Below are 22,635 nucleotides of genomic sequence, written 5' to 3' on the forward strand. Positions count from 1 at the left end.
TTTGTCTGCGAGCCAGATGCAGTCATCAAAAGAGCCACATCTGGCTCGCGAGCCATAGGTTCCCAACCCCTGGAATAGAGTATCATAGCCAAGAGATTTAGTGGGATTAGAAAGATGGAGTGGATTTTAGGAAAAACATCTAAATAATGAATTTGTAGAGAGAAAGACATAAATGCACACAAGGGTCCTCAGACCATTAAAGTAGTCACAAACTTTCCTTGACCATCTTTCTTTTTTAATTAAGATATAAATGGCATATAACATTATATTAGTTTCAGGTGTATGATGTAATGACTTGACATATATGTTGAACTGACCCTCTAATATAGTACAAATGGTTACCAGAGTAACCTTATACTTAGTAGGCTAACAAAATATTCGCTAGATAAAAGGCTTAATTTGGGTACATTTCCCTATTTCTCATTTGCTAGGTAGACTAAAGAGGTTTTCCTTTGAAGAACTTCTGAGGAAAATTCATGTTGCCATTTGTAAGCCATAACCAAATTGTTTGTTTATGAGACATAGGCAGGCATCAGACATACTCCTCTGCCTTCAAACATGACCTTACTTGAGCCATCTCAGAGAGAGGGATACATTTTCTATTCATGACAGTCTTCTTGATTTAGAAATATTTACCAGTTTTGTTAAGAAATCATAATAAAGACTTCTTACTAGATTAGTTCCAGAGCTACCAATTCACCTTAAATACCTCTCTAATGTTTCATATTTAAAACACTTTTACTCCAGAAAGACCAAGGCCTAATGGGGGCTGAGTCACAGCAGAAAACCATAACTTCAATTAGCAATTCTTATATTTCAGGATAAGAGAAAGATGTTTCCTTTTCCATGTTATAGAGGAGATAAGACTAATACCACCTATGAGCAAACTTTGCTCTGATAGGCTGCTAAAACAAAAAAGGAAAATAAGAATCAGTGTATTTTCCCTCAGACATGATTTCAAGGCTCTGTGTGCTAAAGGTGATCTGGCTTGAGAGTCTGAAAGACATTACATGGCCTCTGACTCTGGATTCTGTCAGAGAGAAGGCTCCCTTTCCTGTCTTTCCCATCAAAAATTCCACTTCTTTCAGCTACAACAATTCAGAGTTTCCCAACAACTAGACTCCATGAAAAAGTGTAAGTTGGCTGAGGACTAAAACATTAACAATAATTGATGAGCTCATTTGAGATATCTAGCTACTAGATGCCATCATTCAATACTAGGCAAATATTGAGGACTTCTCCTTTAAATTATAAATTGTAAATTATGTATTTGGGGGGTAGGGTCCTGGAGAACAACTAAAAATCTCTGGAACAAAAAGCCCAGAAAAGCCTCATATGTTTGAGAGCAGAAATATATTTCCGGCAACTGTCCCAGTGAAGGTTGTCCAGTGGGAACTGCAGATTAACATCTTCTCCATGCATAGGTATTATTTTCATAATCAATAACCAGTTACCACCAAGGCCTCAAACATAGCAAACCAAGATGGTTACAGAGTCTTTGTCCTCATTTATCTTAAATTAGATGGACACCCTTCTTGGAGGAGTAGGGCAAGGTTGTTTTTGTACACCTCAACCTCAGAGTAGTCTGGCTAAGCTTCTCATAGTCTGTTGAAAAAGAGGGACCCAACGGGTAAAGCAATTTTTTTTTTTAAATTAAAAGATGCTGAGGTTACTAAATATGAAAAAGCTCCTATAATTTCTTTTTGAGAGTGTAATCAAATGATGATTCAGACAGAGAGACAAGTAAACAGGGTCTAGGGAATGAAAAGTCATGAGATTCCAGTTTAATTCCTGGCTCTACCCAATACTTGCCATGTGACCACCAGCAAGCTACTTCTTCTCAGTGGGTCTCTCAGTTTTTCCATCTCTAAAAGAATACAGTCTTATCCTCATCCTGTAATTTACTCTGTGATTTCCTTGCAAGAAGGAGGAGAAAGGAAATATATGAGGTATAGCAAAAGGTTAAAGGGTGTGCTAAGCCCCTTAGACTTGGACACCAGGAATATATAAGTAAGTATTCCTCATTTACAACAAAGTTATCTGATGCAGATAACTCACAAAATAGAGCATTAGCCTGATTTTATACAACCTGAAGTTTATAGCAGTTAAGCAACTCAGGTTAAAGGACATCACAAGTTAGATGCTGTTACCTGCTGGAAAAGTATAAATCCATATCCCAGCTCCAACAAACATTTTACTACTCAAGAAAGGAAGCAAACACTATCTGTAAGTCAGATCTCTATGAACTAGACTCATCCTTACTGAGAAGTAAAGGAAGCAGGCAGTGAGTGAAGGTAACAAAGATACCTCACATACAAGGGCCAGATGGGCTTGTTCACTAAACACGTGTTCTCAAGTTTCAACTTGTTTTAATGGAGACTACTTTTTCTCTTTAAAAAATTCAAATTTTATAATAGATAAATTAGTGCAATGTGAAATTTTCTTTACCAAATTATACTTTCGCATCATTTTTTTGACTCAAACACAACAATTCCCTGAAGTATAAAATATCTAATAGTTAGTAGTACTTCAATACAATGACAATTGACATCCAAGATCAATTAATGACAAGCTAGCAGCACAGCTCCCTCTATTTGACACGAACACAGCTTAGAATTGAAATCAAGTGACATTTATATCAATACTAATCAGATACATATTAATTATATGCTCTGTTTTATCAAGGGAAGGCTCCATCTTGCACACAAATAACTGACAACTTCACTCTGCCACATACCTACATTCTAGAACCTAGCCAGTAAAAACCAAGACACAACTCTTGGCCTGCCATAAAATGTAAAGTATTCTTGGGTCCCATCTTCTGTTAAACTTCCTGGGTTGCTTTTATCCTAAAATCAATCTGCAAAATTGGTCCAACAAGAAGAGGCAGAGCCATCATGATTTATTTTTCCTGAGGGGATCATTATCCCACTGAGCATGGGAAGACAAAGAATGTTCTGACGTCAAGATCTTTGGAGCACTTTGAAATCATTTTCTAGCCCTTCCAAAATAAAGCTCTGTAAAGACGTGTGTGTGTGCGCGCACGAACATGCGTGCACACACACACGCATATACATATATATATGTATCTATCTCAGGTCACAGGCTTAAAGCAGGGCTAGGTACATAGTAAGAACTTGGGGGGAATGTGTTAGCTTATTCTATGAAAGGGCAAATGGAAACTGTTCCTTGGTCTTGGTGATTTTCTATTCTAGAGCAAGAGGAAAGAACTTGCAAGAAAAATAAATCAAGAGCCACACACATCAGCATAGCTATAACTAAAAGTAGCAGATGGTACCTTTCTGTTGGGGGACTGTGCAACTAACTGCTAGCTCATCAAAATGGGGAGCCCCCCAGTGCCCTTGATTTCTAAGCTCTTCCACCGGCAAGCTACCTGAGGAAATTACACATACCTCTTCCTCCAGCTTTACCACCTTGGCCTGGGCGTTGCTCAGGGCCTGGTCTCGGATTTCGATGTGTCGCCTTTGGTCCTCATTAGTAGAACGGGCAGTGGCCAGCTCAGCTTCCAGCTTCTCCTTCTCTCGCTGGCTTTCCTTATCTATCAGGGTGTAAAATACCAACGGTACCATTCTGAAGCTGGCTCAAAACCATACCTGAGCACAACTGTCAATCATACCCATTCCTAAACATTCTAGTGTTCTAACACACAGCTAAATGAACTATGAAAGAAAGATCTGGTAACTTCCTGTATAAATTAAGAACAATCATTTAACAGTAGTTGTTGTGCAGAAGCAATGAAAAAGTAGATATAACTGTTAGGAAAGTATTACACAAAGGAGAATACATACAAATCAGAAGTATAGGTAGCTTTTCCCCTCAATTTTATATCTTCAAATGGTCTTGTTTTGGCAAAAGAACAATTGAAGCACTCCCTCCCAATTTTCCCCATTGTTTCCTCATGAAAATATATTAAATCAATCTAAAAATTATATATCAGAAAATGTATAAAACCTCAATTCCCGTCCTTTACTTATTAACGTTATATTTTAACTGAGATTAATCCATAATTTCACTGCATCTACCAATGACCAAGACCCCTGTAGTTATTCACCATGCCTTTCTACATCCCTCCCTTTCTAACTAGGACAGATCTCATACCAGAAACTCAAATGAGCAGTTTTGATTCTCATTGGGAGATAGAGTACTCTTCCTCTTGAGACCTTAATAATTAAGTTTGTAGGTAAACCTTAATGGGGCATTACCACTTTCCTTCCCACTCTGACTTTATATATCTATTCAGATGTACTTTGGAAAGAAATAAACATTTGTTGAACACTTACTGTGTACCAAGTATTATAGGAACTTAATCCTCAGAACAACAGTATAAGGAGGGTATTATTATTCACTTCTCCATTTTGTATATGAAAAAAACTGAGACTCAGAGGACTTGAGTAACTGGCACAAGGTCCCATAGTTGGTAAAATAAGTAGTGGAGACCATACTTAAGGCCAAGTTGTTATAAACTCTTTTTACTGTAGCAGACAGCCTTTTCTTAGTGTCCGGTTGTTTTCACCTCTTTACCATGGTTTGAGCACATTCCACAGAGAGGCTTTTCAAGAGGGCTTTCTTGGCTCCTTGCCACAATTTCAGCCAAAAGCAAAGTCCAAAGGCAAAAGAAATTAAAGGGCCCCAAGTCATGCCCTCTTCCATGCCTATGAGGTGGAGTAGACTTTTCCCTCTTAGAACCACTTATCAGCCTTTCACTCTGCTGTTAATAAAATTTGATCTGCTAAATTATCACATTTTATAAATCAGTAGCAGAGATACTAGGATACCTGAAATACCTACTCCACACAGGGAGGTGTCAACTAGCAAATACAAGGAAAGAATCCATACATTTATCTGCTTTGTTTTGTTTGTCCCGGGAGGCTGTCACCTTTTCCACCAGTGAACTAGGTTCAGGGTAAACGTGACACCAGAAAAGCAACCTCACAACAATTTACACTAGGTACTGATGACACCAGAAAAACTCCATTCTTTCCTTTAAGACATACTGACAAAGGAACAGGAGGTTCAGGGAAACAAGGAAGAAAAAGTCCCAGATCTAAAGCCAGAGCACAACAGAGCAACCCAGAAAGGGAGGGGGATATTGCAAGTGAAGATCAAACAAACTTGTAAAAGCTGACTGGAAGCTGCATGGAATGACTTGAAAGGGTCATGTGGAGGCCCAACATAGATGGGGCCTGACAAGTCCCACCAAGCACTACTCCAGCTGGGAGTTGTACTGAGGGAGGCTGGGGGTAGGGAACACCAACTAAGGGCATCTGCAGAAGTGGGGGTAGTTCATGTTTCCCCTGAATGAATTCTCCCTATGGACTCAATCCACTGTATAGTTTTTATTGCTGGCTTTATTGTGGCAGTTGGAAAGAATAAGGCATTGTCTAGCTGGGTGGAGTACATTAGGGACTGATAAAGAAGGGATTAATTCATTGTCCCAGTCTTGAAAGTATTTCCATACAAAGGAAATACTATTATAGGGAAGACATAGCTCTGCTCTTCCCAATTCCCTCCAACTCTATAATCAGAATCACTAGTTCAGGCCATAGCAGCGGCCCCCTATAGCTACCCTTGCAGTCCACCAAGGTGTAATAATATAATGATACAAGGTATTTTGACTGGAACAGGATAGGTATTGAAAATACTAATCATCAAGCTGCATGCTAATTTTATTTCTACCACAGCCAGTTCATGGAGCCTTCAACAACAAATCCCATCCATCACCAGTAAGGGACCCCATGGTCACTACAGTCTTTTTCAACTAGACATGACAAAGGCATGGATTTCAAGGAACTTCTCTGGTTTAATAGAGAAGAAGCCATGTGGATGTGACTAGATGTTGGAGCAAGCAGCCTTCTTGGCCTAGAAAGAAAAGAACAAATTCTCACAACTACATGCTTGAACAGGAAAAAATATTCCCTAGAAGACATTCACTCTGCTCTGGCTATTATAGGCTAAACAGAAGTGTGTGACCTTTTCTTATATCTCATGCTCATCGACACATTAATATCTTCTTCTAAAGCTTTCAGACTTACTTTTTGCAAAAAGCTGAGAGATGGTTTTTCTGCTGTCTTCTGTTCCCTCATATTCCTTCTCCGCAAGCTGCTTATTGGCAGTCTCCAGACGCTCTGTGGAATTTAGACACACTCAACAGTGCCCCATACACAAACTTCCATGCACATGCTATTGGCTTTTTCCATATCGATCCTGGGAAAAACAAGCCTGCTTCCTCTTGTTACACAAAAATGGATGACACAGGCCTTGACCGATTTGCTCAGTGGATAGAGTGTCAGCCTAGCATGTGGAATTCCTGAGTTCGATCTGTGTGCCCGCTCTGGGCACACATGAGAAGTGACCATCTGGTTCTCTTCCCTTCCCATTTCCCTCTTCTCTCTTTCTTCCCCTCTTGCAGCCAGTGGCTTGACTGGTCCGATCATCGACCCCTGGAGCTGAAGATAACTCAGTTGGTCTGACTGTGTGGGCCTCAGGCACTGAGGATAGCTCAGCTGATTTGAGCATTGGCCCAGTCGAGGGTTACCGGGTGGATCCCGGTTGGGGTGCAGGTGGTAGTCTATCTCCCCTCCTCTTACTTAAAAAAAATGGGGTGCCTGACCAGGCAGTGGCGCAGTGGATAGAGCGTTGGACTGGGATGCGGAAGGACCCAGGTTTGAGACCCCCGAGGTCGCCAGCTTGAGCACGGGCTCATCTGGCTTGAGCAAAGAGCTCACCAGCTTGGACCCAAGGTCGCTGGCTCCAGCAAGGAGTTACTCGGTCTGCTGAAGGCCCCCGGTCAAGGCACATATGAGAGAGTAATCAATGAACTAAGGTGTCGCAGCAAAAAACTGATGATTGATGCTTCTCATCTCTCTCCATTCCTGTCTGTCTGTCTGTCTGTCTCTCTCTCTCTCTCTCTGACTCTCTAAAAAATAAAATAAAATAAAATAAATGGGTGATGCAGACATAAGTTTTCAAATGTGAATCCCCAAACAATACTAGACCATTGCAGGGTAAAAGGAGTTGAGAACTTAATACTTTCACTCTTCACTGACAAAATCCAAGTGCATAATTTAAAATTCTAACACAGGAGTCAACCCCCGAACACATGCCTTTCAGTTGCTTAGGGAAAAAAACACCGAAGTTACAAAGTATTTAAAATCATGTAATGTCACAGTGTGAAGGGGACAACAGGCAGCCTCTAGTTCAGTCCCATTATTTTATAAGATAACCTAAATTCAAAAATAGAAAATAACACCAGCAAGGTCATCAGTTTTGCAGGTGATGAAAGTGGTTATTTCCCACCCTCTTCAATATTATATTGTTAAGGTAAAAATTCAAGGAGGGAGTCTGAGGATATCACTATTTCAAGCTTGCACAGCCTAGAGACCAGCCTCTGCAAAACTTATAAAGGAATAGAGGCTGCAACAATTGTGGGGAAATCCATGTGGGTCCAGGAGTCCTAGTATGGGTACCATCTGATTAACACATCAGCTCATTCCACTTTTGATTCAGCAAGCTTGAGGCCAAGTACTACTGCAGTCATAATGGCCTGGTCTATGCCCTGCAATTTACTAATCATACTAGTGGGCTGAACAAACCTAAGAGCCCTAATGTGTGCTCCAAAGCCCTTTCCTTCATCATCTCCAACAATGCTTCAGAAGTGACTCCCTCACCTCTCAGATCCCTGTTGAAATCATGCATCCTCCGAATCTCCCCCTCAAGCTTATTTCTCATGGCTTTCTCTAGGGCTTCTCTTTTGGAGGATGACTTCACAAGGTTCTCATATGCCTCGGAGACACGCTGGATTTCTGTCTCCACCTGAAGAGGAAAAAAAAAGGGAAAGATAATGGAAATGGGTTGGAGTGCAATGTGAAGATATCTGAAAGCATCCATGCAAATTCTTAATGACAACTTCTCTAAGGACGTTTTAGATGGCCAGGAGGCATAACACAGATAAGAAAGTTTCCCAGAAGGACTTTAAATTCCACCATAAACTCAGCAATTATCTCGCTAGGTCAGGACAGTCCCTCAGGTTAAAAACAAATAGTTTCTGCTTTCAGAAAAGGTGGTAGGAGAGAAAAAATTTTAAGTATAGTTATAACTGACTTTCATATCTGAATAAGAACTTTTTAATTTCAAAAATAATACTGTATATAGTATGTAGATAATGTTACAATAGAGCACTCAAAGGGCTTTCATGTTTAATGCAATTCACCCTGATATGTGCCTTCACAAGAATACCTCTCCCCATTCTAGCAGAGAGAAGAATTAAATTGTCTTTTCCAACATGAAGTTAGTGGCAGAAGCAAACCACTAAAAACTCTAGGATTCAGACTCATATGCAATAGTTCAGTTCAATTGAACAAATACTTACCAAGAATCAAATATTTACAAAAACTCTTTAAAGCAGTATGGGGTGTATAAATACAAGTGAAGACATTATTATTGCCCTCAAAAGCTTTTGAGCAAATCAAGAATATAGGGAAAGAGATATTGTTAGGTCAAGTAGGAGTAGTCCTATAAAGTACAAGGGAGGAAGAGTTATTCCTGGTTGGGATTGAGGGGAGAGGAGGACAATTTCAGGGAGGAGGTGGCATTTAGAGTCAGATCCTTAAAGCTGGATCATATTTCAATGAGCAGAGGTGAGGGGAAGGGTATTCTATTCTGAGTTTGCGAATGCATTCCCAGAATGACGAGTAGTCCTGTTTGGCTGGACACTGTGGGGTACACAGAGTGAAGTTGATGAGATCTGGCTGCAAAGATAGACTGGAGTCAGATCATAAAAGGCCTTTAATGCCAGGCATTTGGACTTTATCCCATAGTCAGTGGGAAACCAGTTCAGATTTTTGAACAGAAATTCATGATTGGAATTGTGTTTTATGACACTCCTGCAAATCTTGTAAAATGGAAAAAAATAACACAAAACATCAAAGGGAAAGGTTTTTGCCCTGAATCAGCCTGAACAGGAAGAAAATAAGAAATTAAACTACAGAGTTCTTCTAGAACCAGTATAGCTTCATTGCACATATAATAACCATGGAGATATTTGCATATAATTTGTATAAGACAAATAAACCTCATGCACTTAGTAATTAATTTTCAATTAAATTTGAGTCTTGGAACCATTCTGTATTCCCTCTCAGTTTTCCATTGTCCTCCTTAACAAAGTTCAGGGTGCTTTATGGAGAGAAATATCAGGCCCCCAGTGGGAGACTGGGGGAAAGGTGGGGTTACCAAACAATTCAGATTCCACCTGCCCCAGCTCCAAAATCATGCCTGATGCAGGACTGCTTGCAAATAAATAATGCTTACACCACAGAAAAGAGCAGACTTGAGAGTGTTTTTCTCCTTGCAGATGGCACCAAGATAGCAGCACAGAAGGAGAAAACTGGTTAATGGCATTTAGAGACATGATCTGCAAGGCTTGAACCTGATAAAGCTTCTGAGTAAAATTCAAGTGCTGTGTAGAGAAAATAAACATTCCCATTTGAAAGCACAGCTTAGTGTTGGTCTGCTCTGGGGAGCCTTTAGAGTACAAGCCATTTCCAGTCCCACACAGAATGCCACACCTGGAAGGCAGTCCTTCTACTCAAGTTGTCCAGATACTATTTCAAGATCTTGTACCAACCCTTTTCCTACCCACCCCTGTGCAGATACTGTACCCTCTAAAATGGCAAGTTGTACGCCCATTAACAAAACCTTCCAGGAAAAGAAGTTACAGAAGGGCATACCCACTAGTTTGATCTGTGTGATGATAGGGGAAAGGGAGAGAGGATGGTGGTGAGTTTTCAGACTTATTTTGTCTACTTATACCCCTCATAAACCTTGAGCCTACTTATCTATTCTAGCACCAGCTAGTATCTACCTTATTCTCCTCTCTTTCCTTTTCCTCTTCTGTCTCACCTGTGCCTCTCATCCACTGCAGCACTGGGTTGGCCTTAACTTCCCCCAACACTCAAGCTGCGCCAATTACACTCATTTAAGACATTTCCCCTCAACTTGGGAACAAACAACACAAACTCTATTTTGCTCTTCTTCCTGTCACTCACCCTCCCACTCTAAAAAATTCACCATGGATTCTTTGGCGAAGAGGGCCTATAGAAGATAGGGGTCCATGCTTCAGTTACTGCTTCAAAGATGTGGCTAGGGCAACACTGAATAGAGCTTGGGGAAGGGTGTCAACTGTTAAACCTAATCAAGCAAACTGAGCTAGTCTGTTTCTTGTGTGTGAATATGATCCATTTTGTAAACAAATGTGATGCGGGGTATAATTAAATGAGTGAAGGGATAAATTTTTACCTTGAGGGCAAAGCCAGGGAGAAACAGTTCTCACTTAACCCCAACAACTCCATTCCTGATTCGGGAACATTGGGGGGAATTATTTTTACTACATAAAAAAAATACTTAGTTGACAGTAAGTCCTGTTGACAGTAACACCCAGATTTGGTGGTACAAATTCTGAGTTTCATTCAGGCCCCTGAAATTTCTACTTGTGGGTGTATCCTAAGGACAGAGTTGCTGAACAATACCGGGCAACTTCCTCTCCCTCCCTCACCTTCAACCTCATCTCTCTGAACAGTTCACATTGTTGGCAGATCAACCACATGAGCTCTACCATGACAAAAGCTGCAAGGAGGCTGCCAAGATCATAACCCTATTCACCAACAGTTACTGGAAGCCAAGAGCTAAGGATCCTAGCTTAGGGCACTCAAGAACTAAAGTCCCAGCCACAGGAGACGGAAGGGGTCCAGGGAAGAATGGGAACTGGGGACATACATTCCTTTTTCTACTTCCTCAGCCTAGGGCTGTCACCTGTCACCCAGCTGTGGTGCTACGTCCATCCTGCCACCCCCTCCCATACACACACCAAAGAAAGAGAGCAGATGTTGAATTTGAGTTGCAAGGAAGGGCAAAAGCAAAAAGGAGAATAGGGAAGGGGGTGTTGAGAAAGTTACCATGGAAACTCCCACTTGTGTAAAGTCCTCTAAGCACTTTCTAGAACAAGGCAAGGCAGGATCTAACTGCAGTGGTAAGACTTTTCTAGGAACTATGGTTTTATATTTAGGATTCAAATTCAGTATTGGAGGAAATATAATCAAGACAAAGTCTTTACACTGGCAGGTCCTTTACCTACACAGATACCACCAGTGTTCTTGACCTTATGAAGAAGTTTCTCTACCTATTGAAATTCTAAAACAATTAGTTTTCTTAAGGTTATGGAATCTGTAAAAGCTGTATATATATATATTATATATATATATAATATATTTATATATATTCCCTCCTCACATAAATTTAAAATGCCACTTCTGGAAAGATAGGCAGAGGCTTTTTCCAAAGTCTGACCCATACCTAACTTACTGCCGATATAATTATCCTAAAGACCTGCCCATAAGTCATGCAGACACCCACAAATAGAGACTTTTACATTGGTATTAAAAGATTTAAAGGAGATTCTGATATCCCACCACAGGGCCTTACCTTCTGCAGTCTTGCCACCTTCTCATAGCATCCTTCCAACTCTTGCCGCAAGTTCCGGTTCTCATCTGAGAGGATCTCAACCATCTGCTGGGCTCTGGAAACAATGGCAAAAGGGTCTGCTGGCATTGGCTGATAAGAAGCAGAAGACTGCTGAGCCCTAGGCATAGCTGAATAGGTTTCTCCTGGTTGCTGCTGCTGCTGGTGGTGATGATGGTGATGGTGCTGGTGTTGTTGCTGCTGCTGCTGCTGCTGTTGCTGCTGCTGCTGCTGCTGCTGCTGCTGCTGACTCAGGCCCGGCTGGGTGAGACGGTAATGATCACTCTGATGAGCCTGATTAGGAAGGTAATGTTGCTGCGGCCTAGGTAGGTGAGTTGAGTGGTCTCCTTGGTTTGGAACCAATGGATGTTGAGCAGGAGATAATCTAGTGGATGGTGGAGACTGTAGCAAGGACAAGGAGCCCCCAGACGTGAGGGAAGAAGTAGGGCTGTGAGGCTGAGAGTTCCTGGCTGACAACGGCAATGAGATGTCTTGTGTTGGCCTGCAAAACATGGAGGGCATGCTAAGGTTAAGTTCTCTCTGAAGGCACTGGGAAAGAAGGGCACAAGAAAGTGAGATGAGAAAGTTTCCAACACTTCCAAGACAACTGCAACATGATCAGCAGCCAGTGTTAGACTACAGGGTCTCTGCAAAGATGTCCACAATCCTATCCAGGTCTGACCTTCTGTGACTGCCTGGTAGATGTCATCCCATAGAAGACTCAACCAGATGATCTCAAAGGTTGCTTTGTGAAACTCACACCAAAGTATGCCTGTATACTTGGTGTTCAAGTCAGATTATTTTAAATGAGTCTTCTCAAAGTAATTTTTCAGCTCATTAAAAAAAATACCCGTTCTGACATTCTGTATGTGGTCTAGCACACATAAAGAACCAAATTTTAAAAATATGTTCTACTTGCTTAGAAGTAAATAGTGAACAGCAGTCAAAACCACCTCTCATCTTGTTATCTGCAATTGTTATTATTTTTTTTTGTATTTTTCTGAAGCTGGAAATGGGGAGGCAGTCAGACAGACTCCCACCTGCGCCCAACCGGGATCCACCCGGCATGCCCACAAGGGGGCGATGCTCTGCCCATCTGGGGCATCGCTCTGTTGTGACCAGAGCCATTCTAGCACCTGAGGCAGAGGCCACAGAGCCATCTTCAGCGTCCCGGCCATCTTTGCTCCAATGGAGCCTCGGCTGCGGGAGGGGAAGAGAGAGACAGAGAGGAAGGAGAGGGGGAGGGGTGGAGAAGCAGATGGGCGCCTCTCCTATGTGCCCTGGCCGGGAATCGAACCCGGGACTCCTGCACGCCAGGCCGATGCTCTACCACTGAGCCAACCAGCCAGGGCCATGCAATTGTTATTGATAATACATATATTCACAAAAAAATTACTTGAGGATATCTAGATATTTATTAGAGTTACCAAATAACTGTGATTGATTAAATTATTAATAATTGACTGACACCTATTAGTAGTAATAATAACATGGCTTGGAAGGGATAATAGGCAACACTATTACACAATTTTTGATGTACTGAATCACAAAATGTAAGGACTGGAAAGGCCTCAATGAAATAATTTAATCCAACTCTGTCACTTGACAGAGAGAGGAACTGAGGTCCAGAAAGGGTAAGCAGTCTGCCAAATATTACAGAGTGAGTTAGTGGTAATGCCCAGGTAGAGCCCTTTTTCCCAATTCCGATTTCCGGGCTCTATCCACTACCTTAATATATTAATTCCCGCACACTGATATTCAGATTCCCGACCTATTGTTTACAGAAATTCCAGAAAGAGAAATTTGGTACATTGTTTAATGTAGCGCTCCCATTTTTATACTTAATACTGGACTATTACCCTTTAAGAGAAAAATCAGAGTATGTGAATAAGTCATTTCCATGATCACCAGTACTAGAAAGAATACCTGTCAATATACACTAAAGACAAAAAGCTTCTGGAACCTACCCCCCAGCCCATGCCCAGTGAACCTCATGTACTCCCACATCATGTGGATGCTTGTCCTAAAGTTGATATTTCTCAACCCAGGGATGACAGATGGCTAAGAATATGGGATTTAGATTCCAACAGTTTTGAGACCTTTTCTACTGCTTACTATTTGTATAACATGGTTCAAGTTATGTTATCTGCAAGAGCCTGTTTCATTTGTAACACTGCAAATGAATTACAATAATACTGGGCTCTTCTTATTTTGGAGCTCAAAAGGAATTACTAATAGTCTCTTATATGCCTCCCAGTGAGATAGATGGACACTGTTAGTGATTTTACTTATGGGATATCCATTTAATCTTTGCACTAAACTGCATAAAATTCATGGTGGAACTGGGACAACTCACCAGGAGCAATTAACTTGCAACTGGTATTCCAGATGCTAAAGTATATCCTTCCCACAAGACTGCAATTATTACTTACTGTTCATTTATATATCCCTACAAGAGATCCTCAATAGTAGGGATTTTACACCTATAAAATCATTCCAAACACTCATCTGTGGATGTCCTGAATGTTCACCAGAGCTCTCAAACCTCCTCAAGCCCTACGTTCTGTCTCTCAGCCCCTTCAATGTCTCTGGCATACCCACATTCTTCCACAATTTCATACATATGTCACTATAAACAAGTACTGAACATTGAAAAGCGTATGATGGCTATTTGTGGATAGAATAATTTGCATCGGTCTCATGATTACAACTGGAAGGTTACTCCTTTACATAATCTTTCTTTCCAAGAGCTCAAGGCATTCATCCAATCAAAAGCTTGGGAGCTATTTACAAACTTATTTAGGAAACAGTCTTTCTCTATTGTCCATACTGTGGGTCTTCAGTTTCCTCAGTGGCAAAATTGACTACGTGATCTTCCTCTTCTTTGAGTAAAACTTATATATGTATACATATATGTATGTGTGTGTGTGTGTGTGTGTGTGTGTGTGTGTGTGTGTGTGTGCCTGTATCTGTATCTGTATCACACACACTAGTCCTGGGATTTGTTGGGGCTTTTGGATATCCTGGGTAGAAAAGAGGGGCTTACATTTATATTTCTTGCTTCATGTTCTCCAATCCAGTTCTCAATATTTAGGGGGGAAATATGATCATATTAACCTTCATCCTTATTGTCAGAATTTGAAAGCCTAAGTCCTGGAAGTTGTTCTCTTTTAAGACTAAATATCCACTTCTGAATTGGGCTTCCTTCCCACCCCCCTCCAATTATCTGGGCCCCATTAGCAACCTTGGTTTCTCCTCAAACAGTTGAGCCACTGGTCTCTCTCCAGCCTAGAGACTGAAAGGCCCTTCCATGCTCTGCACAGCTAAGGGCCTCCTGGAGAACTCAGAAAGGAGAAGACCATAAGTCTGTGGGAAAAGGTCTCCAGTGTCAAATAAACCCCGGACTGTAGTGGCCTCAGCCATGATTCTCAGCAGTGACTAAGAGACAAGTGAAGACAAGGGCAACTCCCCTTCAGGTTCCCCAGGATGGAAAAGGAAGCTGATTTCAGTGCACCGTCATGTTGGGAAAACCAAGGCAGTCCATTTCTGCAGGTTTGCAAACATGAAGCAAGGATTGGGCAGTCGCAAAGGGAGAGAAAGCCCTCCAGCCAACGAACTCCATCTGGGCTCCAGCATCTGCCCACCACAATAAAGCAGGATAGTATTAACACTCTTGTGAAGTTCCCACTGAGAGGAGGGGACTGAGGAATGACAGGGGTAGGGGAGAGCTGGAAGGGAGGGTGTCAGAAGAAGCAAAATTACACTCAATATTAAATAATAAGAGTATTAGTAATAATAAAGGTGGCAGCTGGGGGAGCGGCACATTCCCTAACACAGCAACATGAATCGCCACCCACTGACATATTAACCAGGAACAAGCTGCCAGCAGACAATAGAATCACATGATCCTCTGGAAGCCCTGACCTCCCTTCCTGCCCCTTCCCTCCTTTCATCCTGCCCCTTCATAAGACAACCTGGATCCCTACTGCTCTTTGGAAAGGGGGAAAGGAAATATATATAGGACAGAGGCCAATACAGTTCCCCTCAAAGCAGAGAGAATTCCCGCCAGAGAAAGACAGCTTGCAAAGACACAAAGGGAAAGCAAAAGCTGGTCTATTGAGTTCACATAGCACCTTCTACCCTGCTATCTCACTGAATGTAAGCCCATGCCCTCCCTAGCCACACACCCTGCCCCCCACACACATACTGTATACTTCTGGCCCACATGTGCACAAGCCCACACACTCACACTCTCACCAGAGCAGGCGTCGCCAACAGCCTGGAACCCAATTTATTCTCCCCACAGAAACAGTGCCTTTCCCAGGCTCCGTGATGATGACTATGTGAATCCTGGAGAGGGCTGCAAATTCTTGATTGTTTCTCTTGCACAACCGGCTCTGCTATGAACTACAGCGTTAGGTCACCCTTAGATTCCACTAAACAAGGATTTCAAGAAACCTCAGATCTGGGCATGATTTCAACAACTGAAAGGAGGTGGCTGCTTAACAAACAGAAAAGATTTAATTTTTAAAAGCAGTTGATAAATATATAAACCCAAAATTCAGACAAAGTTCAGCACTTAAAAAAGACAAAGTTTCAGAAATTTTTTTAATTCTTCATATGGCTTGGCTTTTTTTCCTACCTGAAGTTCAGGGCACTCAGGATATTTATTTTTTAAGTGGGGAGGAGGGCATAGGGAAGATGATGTAATAAAAAGATTGTTTATAACATTTTGTTCATTGTAACAGCAAATCTCTAGCATTTCACTGTACCTTGAAAGGTAAACAAAGGTTTTTTTGAACAGCAATTTGTTCAAAGAGCTTTCTTTTCATTCCTATCTGTAATTTATAGATTAAGAATGAGGAATTTAGTGTTCTAATTATTTGGTGCTAGCAGTAGTTACTTGGAAAGGTACTCACAAACTGTTAAGGAAATAAGGAGGACAAATGTGTCACCACTTAAAAGTGTACACTTTTGGAAAGCAATTCAACTACCTCCCTATGCCAGTAATTTGTCAATAGGTCCACTCCCTCTTCCCATGCCCTGCTAACATTTTATTGCTGGAATCTGATGTAGACACAAACTTCACACAGAGCATCTTTTAAGTGTGATTATTCACTGAGCATATCAAGCATCCTATTCCTTTCTCATAGAGAAAAAGAAAAACTGTCAGAGAAAACCTGTATATGAAAATACTGCTAAGAGAGGGTAGTCAACAGGGCCCTGCTGCTTCTAGGGATTGGAAGATAGAGCCACTGATAACATAGGAGGGAGGAGAAAATACAAGTATCTTCTTGTAAAATAGATGCAGCTACATTTCTCTGGTGGTTTAATCATTATGAGAAGGGAAAAAATCTCTTTGGGTTCCTTATTATTTATTTAGGCAGATCAAAGGACTTTTCCATCTAGCTTCAAACACTGTGGGAGCCATTTCAGATCATGAACAATACTGGTGAATGAGTTCTGAAAATAGCTTTCGTGGGAAGGCAGGCCATGTGCTGAGTACGGCTTTGGATTCTGCTCCACACCCCAGCCAACATACTCCCCTCCCACAAGGCAACAGACGTCAGCCCATCCACAAACGGTAGGGAGTCCCACAGACTCTTCCATACTAATAGGAAGAACAAAACAAAAACCCAGCTTCATTGACATTTTGCTGGCTTGGACGGGTTTCCACTAAGCTCAGTGGTCCAACAGACCAACTGCTCCTTGGGTCTTCAGTTTCACTGGGCAGATGGGAATTGGGTTCTTGTTCTCATTTAAATCGGGAGGCCCCTGTCAGTTACCCCATTTCCTATTCCAACTCACTTCTCAGAACTTAGGCTTCTGCCATTTGAGAGCTGCACAGAGATTAAAAAAAAGATTAAGATATCAACTTGAGTTAAAGCGGAATAAAATCCTAAATTAATCAAGTTAAGGGCGGAGCCTCTGGCTAAATAATGGATCTCGAAGGAGAAAATAATGAAATAACAGGAAATGCCAGGTGCATTCTCTTACCTTACCTCTACTCCACTCCCTGACTGCTTTCTATCCTGAGTCACCCAACGAAGAACTTCAAGCCAACATGCTTTTTTCCCAAAGGAGTAAGGAGACAGGAGGCAAAGAGACAGACATCAAAGAAAACACAAGCCTAGTCTGCAGGTCCCTTATGGAAAAGGTCACCCTAGGTTCAGGCACTTCAAACCTCATGGCTACCCATAATTACCCCTGGTAAGAGGCCATGAATACCACAAAATTTCCATCATTGTTGCCTATGGTTGAAACCTTCCCTCTGCTGAAATACTACTAATCAGAGACATGGTTCCAATAGTAACAATAGAAATAATGAATGGAATAATGGAATCCTAATCTCCAGTTGATACAATGGGCCCTCACATAAGTCAGAAGTATACATGGGTGGGCAAATTAGTTTACAGTTGTAATACAAATAAATAGTACAATAATTAATAAATAACGATACAAGAATACACTCTTTCATGAACTCACAACTGTAAATCGACATTTGTCTACTCCTGTATTTAGGGAAAACTGAATGAATGTTTATGAATGAATAAAAATAAAATGATAATGAATGAAATAAAATAAATATGAAACAGTACTCCCGAACTAACATCCAAAGATACAGATGTCATGGGTGTATTTTGCCTTCTACATTTTAGCATCTGACCAAAACTTCTACATCATATGATGTGAATTTAAATTAGTTGTTTAAAAACATGACAGGTGCCTGGGCTGTGGTGGTGAAGTGGATAGAGCACCAATTTAGAACACTGAGGTTGTTGGTCAAAAACCCAGGGCTCGTCCAGTCAAGGCGCATATGACAAGCAACCAATGAACAGTAGAGTGAAGCAATTACTCTTTGTACCATCCACCTCCTCTCTCTGTAAAATCAGTAAATAAAATCTTTAAAAAAATTTAAAAAAACCCAAGAGAGGCAACTATCAAAGTCACTACAGAAGAAAGATGCAATCCAGACTTCATAAACTGAAAGGAAGTACAAGAGAAGTTATATTCTGAACCTGCACGTATATAGTTCCCCCACAGTAGTATCTGGGTATTTGTTTAGTGTCCAAAAGACTCAGTAATTCTGCAAAAAGATGTGTTCACAGAATATGTAATGAGAGTTTTGCATAGTGGAGTAAGTAGAAGTGATAGGATATTCCAGACAAATTGAAGTCCAAAATAATTTGTTTCTGCTCCTAAAGGGCTTAATAACTCACAAGATGGAGCACTGATACTTCTTTCAATGTCCTAGGAGACAGGAGAGCAAATAGCTGCTGAAATTAAGGCTCCTGTTCAACCACTAGGCAGTTGAGGCCATACTCAACCTATAAAATTCAGGGAATGTTAATAGTGTTAATTACGGTTAGAAATTCAGGTTGGCAAGAAATGTACTAAGTCGGGGGCCAGCCATGCACTGCAGAGTCTGCTATACCAAACACCTGCCCATTCTTTCCCTTAAAGTTCCTAACACACAGCACAAGCTGGTTTGGGAGGAGGTCAGAAAATTATAGAAAGGAACTCTCTTACCTGGCTGCTCCATACTCAGGGGGATGCTGATACCTCATCAGTTGCCCCTCTGTTCTCCCTGGCTGGTTCAGACGATGCTCACTATAGAAGTGCCCTGACTCTTGGGACTTGCATACTACGGACTGGGGTGGCATGCCCTTGAAGGGATACTCTGGTGGGGGGCCTCGGTGTTCCATGCCCTTCAGGCTATGCTGGCTGGGAGGTGGCCCTTGGGCCTTGTAGAATTCACTGGGACTTGTGGGATTCTTGTAGAGGTCACTGGGTTGTGGTGGGGAGAGGGGAGCGCTGGTAACAGGTGGATGGGCCTTAACTCCACTTGTGGCCAGTGACATCTGCATTAGTCGTTCACTCAAAGAGCGGACATGTCCTTGTTTAAGGTCTCTGAGTCCTTCATCCTGGTGCATCTTCCCAGGATTAAGCCGCTGAACTGATGGGCGTCCTTCAGTCCTCATCTTCTGGTTGGTGACCCCAGTGACATAAAAGGCAGCTCCAACGCTGGCATGCTGTTGACCCCTAAAGTACTGGGACTGGACTTTAGCTTCTTCATAGGTTGGAAGTTCTTCATTATTTTGCATTCGAGGGGAAAGCTGCTTCTCCATGATGATGTTTTCTGACTGGATTTCCTGACCCTGGGGCTCCTGTCTAGCAGCATGTGCCACAAGTTGTTGGTGGTGGTCTTGTGGACTCAACACATCATTCTGAGGACCTGGGTTCCCACTGCCACTGGGGAAAGGAGGGCCATTCCCTGTGGCTTGCTGGTGTATGGCAAGCAGGTTGCGATTCTCATTAGGATTGCCATAGCGAAGCTGCTCTTGTAGCAGACGCTGCAACACTGTGGTTCCTCCACTTGGCTGTTCTTCAGAATTTCTCATCTCTATTGCTGGTGGTGCCTTGTGAAGAGAGAGAGAAATTGGGCACTTGGGCTGCCCTTGACCTAGGAAGGGGAAACAGGAAGCTTAACACCCAGTTGATGGATAAATCATTCCTCTATAAGGGGAAGAAAATGGGTATTTGGGGGTGAGGATTCCATTGCAGAGACAAAGTAGAGAATTGACTCTAGAATTAATATATTAATTGTTGGTAACTCCTGACTCTAACATTGATATGATGAGAAGCCTGAAGGCGTAAAAGCTCTCTGTTTCCTCTTTCACTTTTAGCATGGGTTAAATATTCAGTCTTGATCAAAGCAATTTTCCTAGGTCCTTACTTACAAGGTTCATCTATCTGTATTTTATTTAAATGAAAAATCCAACTCTTATAGCTGTAGCAGTGGGGGCAGGACAATGGAGAGAAGTTATCCCATAGACAGGATCTGTAAAGCAGTTCAGCATGTGAAGGCAGTTATAAAATGCCAAATAATAAGTAAAATAAACAAAAGGCGAAGAGAACTTGGATTGTACCAGATAGAAATGATCCCTGCTTGATGCAAATCATTTTGTCTTATCTCATAAAACTCATTCAAAAAATAATATATACATGTATATATATACATATATATATATATATTAATAAAAATAATCTTTTCTGTATTGTCCATTTGGGTGCTCCATGGCTTAGTAAGAGAAGGCTTGGGATAATTGTTATTGACAAAGTTTCTCTTTTAGCTATCCAGGAATTCTCTTTGAGATTTTGTTGCTGCTGCAGTTGCTGTTGGGTTGGAGGAGCTTAAAGGGAAACCCTTTGTCTTGAAGTGTGCCTCTGACAGCATTTAGAAATTGAAAAATAAAAAAGTCATCCTTCTGGAAAAGGTATAATTATAATACTACACCACCACTAATTCTTCTTAAGAAAGTAATATGGATTGAGTGAAACAGGTTATCAGTAGTAAGACAACTCAGAATTCAAATTCTAAGCATGTCACGGTTTTACAGGATAATCTAAACAACTGATTCATCTTTTCTTGTCTTCTGTTGCACCAACTAAAAAATAGTATGGGTGACTTCTCACTCTGTCTCTCTTTCCCTCTGCACAGTATAGTAGTACACACAAACTCATTATAGAAGGGGTCCCCAAACTTTTTACACAGGGGACCTGTTCACTGTCCCTCAGATCGTTGGAGGGCCACCACATACAGTGCTCTTCTCAATGACCACCAATGAAAGAGGTGCCCCGCCCCTTCCAGAAGTGCGGCAGGGGGCCAGATAAATGGCCTCAGGGGGCTGCATGCGGCCTGGGCCCATGGGCAGGCCGTAGGCTGGGGACGCCTGCATTATAGGTTCAAAAATATCTTCGGATAGAATCCGTCTCTGATGCTACGTACTTCAATCTAATATTAATATTCAATAATAAAATGTTCACTCTAAGGATCTTAAGTAGTGCTGAACAGTGGGCATAATGTCACACATAAAGTCACAATAAACATCAACCTAACCCACCCTTGGGTTCCTAGATGAGACTCTGAAATCCTGGTTACAAGGCCCTGATTTCTATATGATATGGCCTCCATCTCTCTGGAAATATGAGCCCGTTTTCTTTAGTCTTACAGAGAGTTATCCAGAAGATGTGTATGGTAGTTGGAGAAAGATCATTTGCTCTCCTTTCCCATTTTTTGCATGATTACTGCTACCTGGTTTCCAATTATTGTATAAAATAGTATGACCCACAGTTAACCTTCCAAAGACCCTTTTTAAATCTTATTAATCAAATTTTGGGGGAAGCACACACCAAGGGGCTGAACAACCTGCCCTTAAGTTCCCTTTCCTTTCTTGCCAGTGACCCACAGGAACTCTTGTATTTAAACTGTTAGATTAGGATTTTCTGATAGGCTGACAAGTATAGCATATAAATCTTTTTGGGGGCCTGAAACTAGAAAGATGACTACCCAACTGCTTTATTTATTTATTTTTTTGGTAAAACAATGAAAACAGGCATATGTATGGTCACAAGAAAATCGCTTATAAACCCCTCCTGCAGACAGAGAAATGCAGACATTGAGCTGCCCCAGATCCTGAAGAGCTAGTGCACCACCCCCTCCCCTTCCACACCCACCCCACCCTGCATGCACACAGGCTTGCACGCACAGGCACACAGGCTCACACACGCACGCACACACCGATGGTCCATACCTATTTCTGCTTTCTTTTAGGCTTAAAGCCTTGATCAGGACAGGGAATTCTTGCTTATGAGCAGCTCCAGGAACCGCAACGGCAGATTCCCTCTCCCCTAACACTCAGTCGGGTTCAGGTTAAGCGCAGCCAAGAGTCCAACCAGTGGTCAGTCTGAAATGTTCAGGAGGGGGAGGGGGGAAGAAATAAAAACGTCGTTTCTATTTTGCCACCAATGGCCAAGAGTTAACCAAACCAGTCTTTCCAAGGGAATGACTTGTCCTCCCATGTGCTTGCTTTTTATATGAGTGGCAGAGTCCATTTCCACCAGGACAAAAAAAAACACAAAAAAACGAACAAACAACAAACAAACAAAAAAACCCAACTTCACTATAGGGCAGTGTATGTTGGAGGTCAGCCAGTCTCCAGGGGATGGAAATGTCCAGGTCTGAGACTAGAAAAGATTGCTCTGTTTTAACCTCACAGCCCCAAAAATCCACTGCTTCAATTCTGAGATGGAATGACAGGT

The 22,635-nt window shown here is 41.7% G+C and overlaps 2 protein-coding genes across 6 annotated transcripts in view; one reads left to right on the plus strand and one right to left on the minus strand.

The window, feature by feature from the left end:
- Positions 1-499, plus strand: part of LOC136385990 (angiomotin-like) — a 4,387-nt gene extending 3,888 nt beyond the window's left edge. Inside the window, exon 4 of the mRNA XM_066357309.1 lies at positions 432-499. Coding sequence (XP_066213406.1) covers positions 432-499 — 68 coding nt within the window. The remainder of the gene's footprint in view (positions 1-431) is intronic.
- AMOT (angiomotin) overlaps positions 1-22,635 on the minus strand; it is a 76,565-nt gene that overhangs the window by 36,941 nt on the left and 16,989 nt on the right. Inside the window, exons 3-8 of one of the 5 annotated variants that reach the window (XM_066356309.1) lie at positions 22,128-22,280; positions 19,063-19,996; positions 11,497-12,034; positions 7,689-7,833; positions 6,054-6,146; positions 3,414-3,559 (exon numbers count right to left, since the gene is read on the minus strand). In XM_066356309.1, coding sequence (XP_066212406.1) covers positions 3,414-3,559; positions 6,054-6,146; positions 7,689-7,833; positions 11,497-12,034; positions 19,063-19,934 — 1,794 coding nt within the window. In that variant the 5' untranslated portion in view covers positions 19,935-19,996; positions 22,128-22,280. Of the gene's footprint in view, positions 1-3,413; positions 3,560-6,053; positions 6,147-7,688; positions 7,834-11,496; positions 12,035-15,789; positions 15,907-19,062; positions 19,997-22,127; positions 22,281-22,635 lie in introns of those variants that run through there. The other 4 variants (XM_066356310.1, XM_066356313.1, XM_066356312.1 and 1 more) reach the window with 4 other exon arrangements.

The sequence above is a fragment of the Saccopteryx leptura genome, chromosome X (genome assembly GCF_036850995.1).
Source record: "Saccopteryx leptura isolate mSacLep1 chromosome X, mSacLep1_pri_phased_curated, whole genome shotgun sequence".
Lineage (NCBI taxonomy): Eukaryota > Metazoa > Chordata > Mammalia > Chiroptera > Emballonuridae > Saccopteryx > Saccopteryx leptura.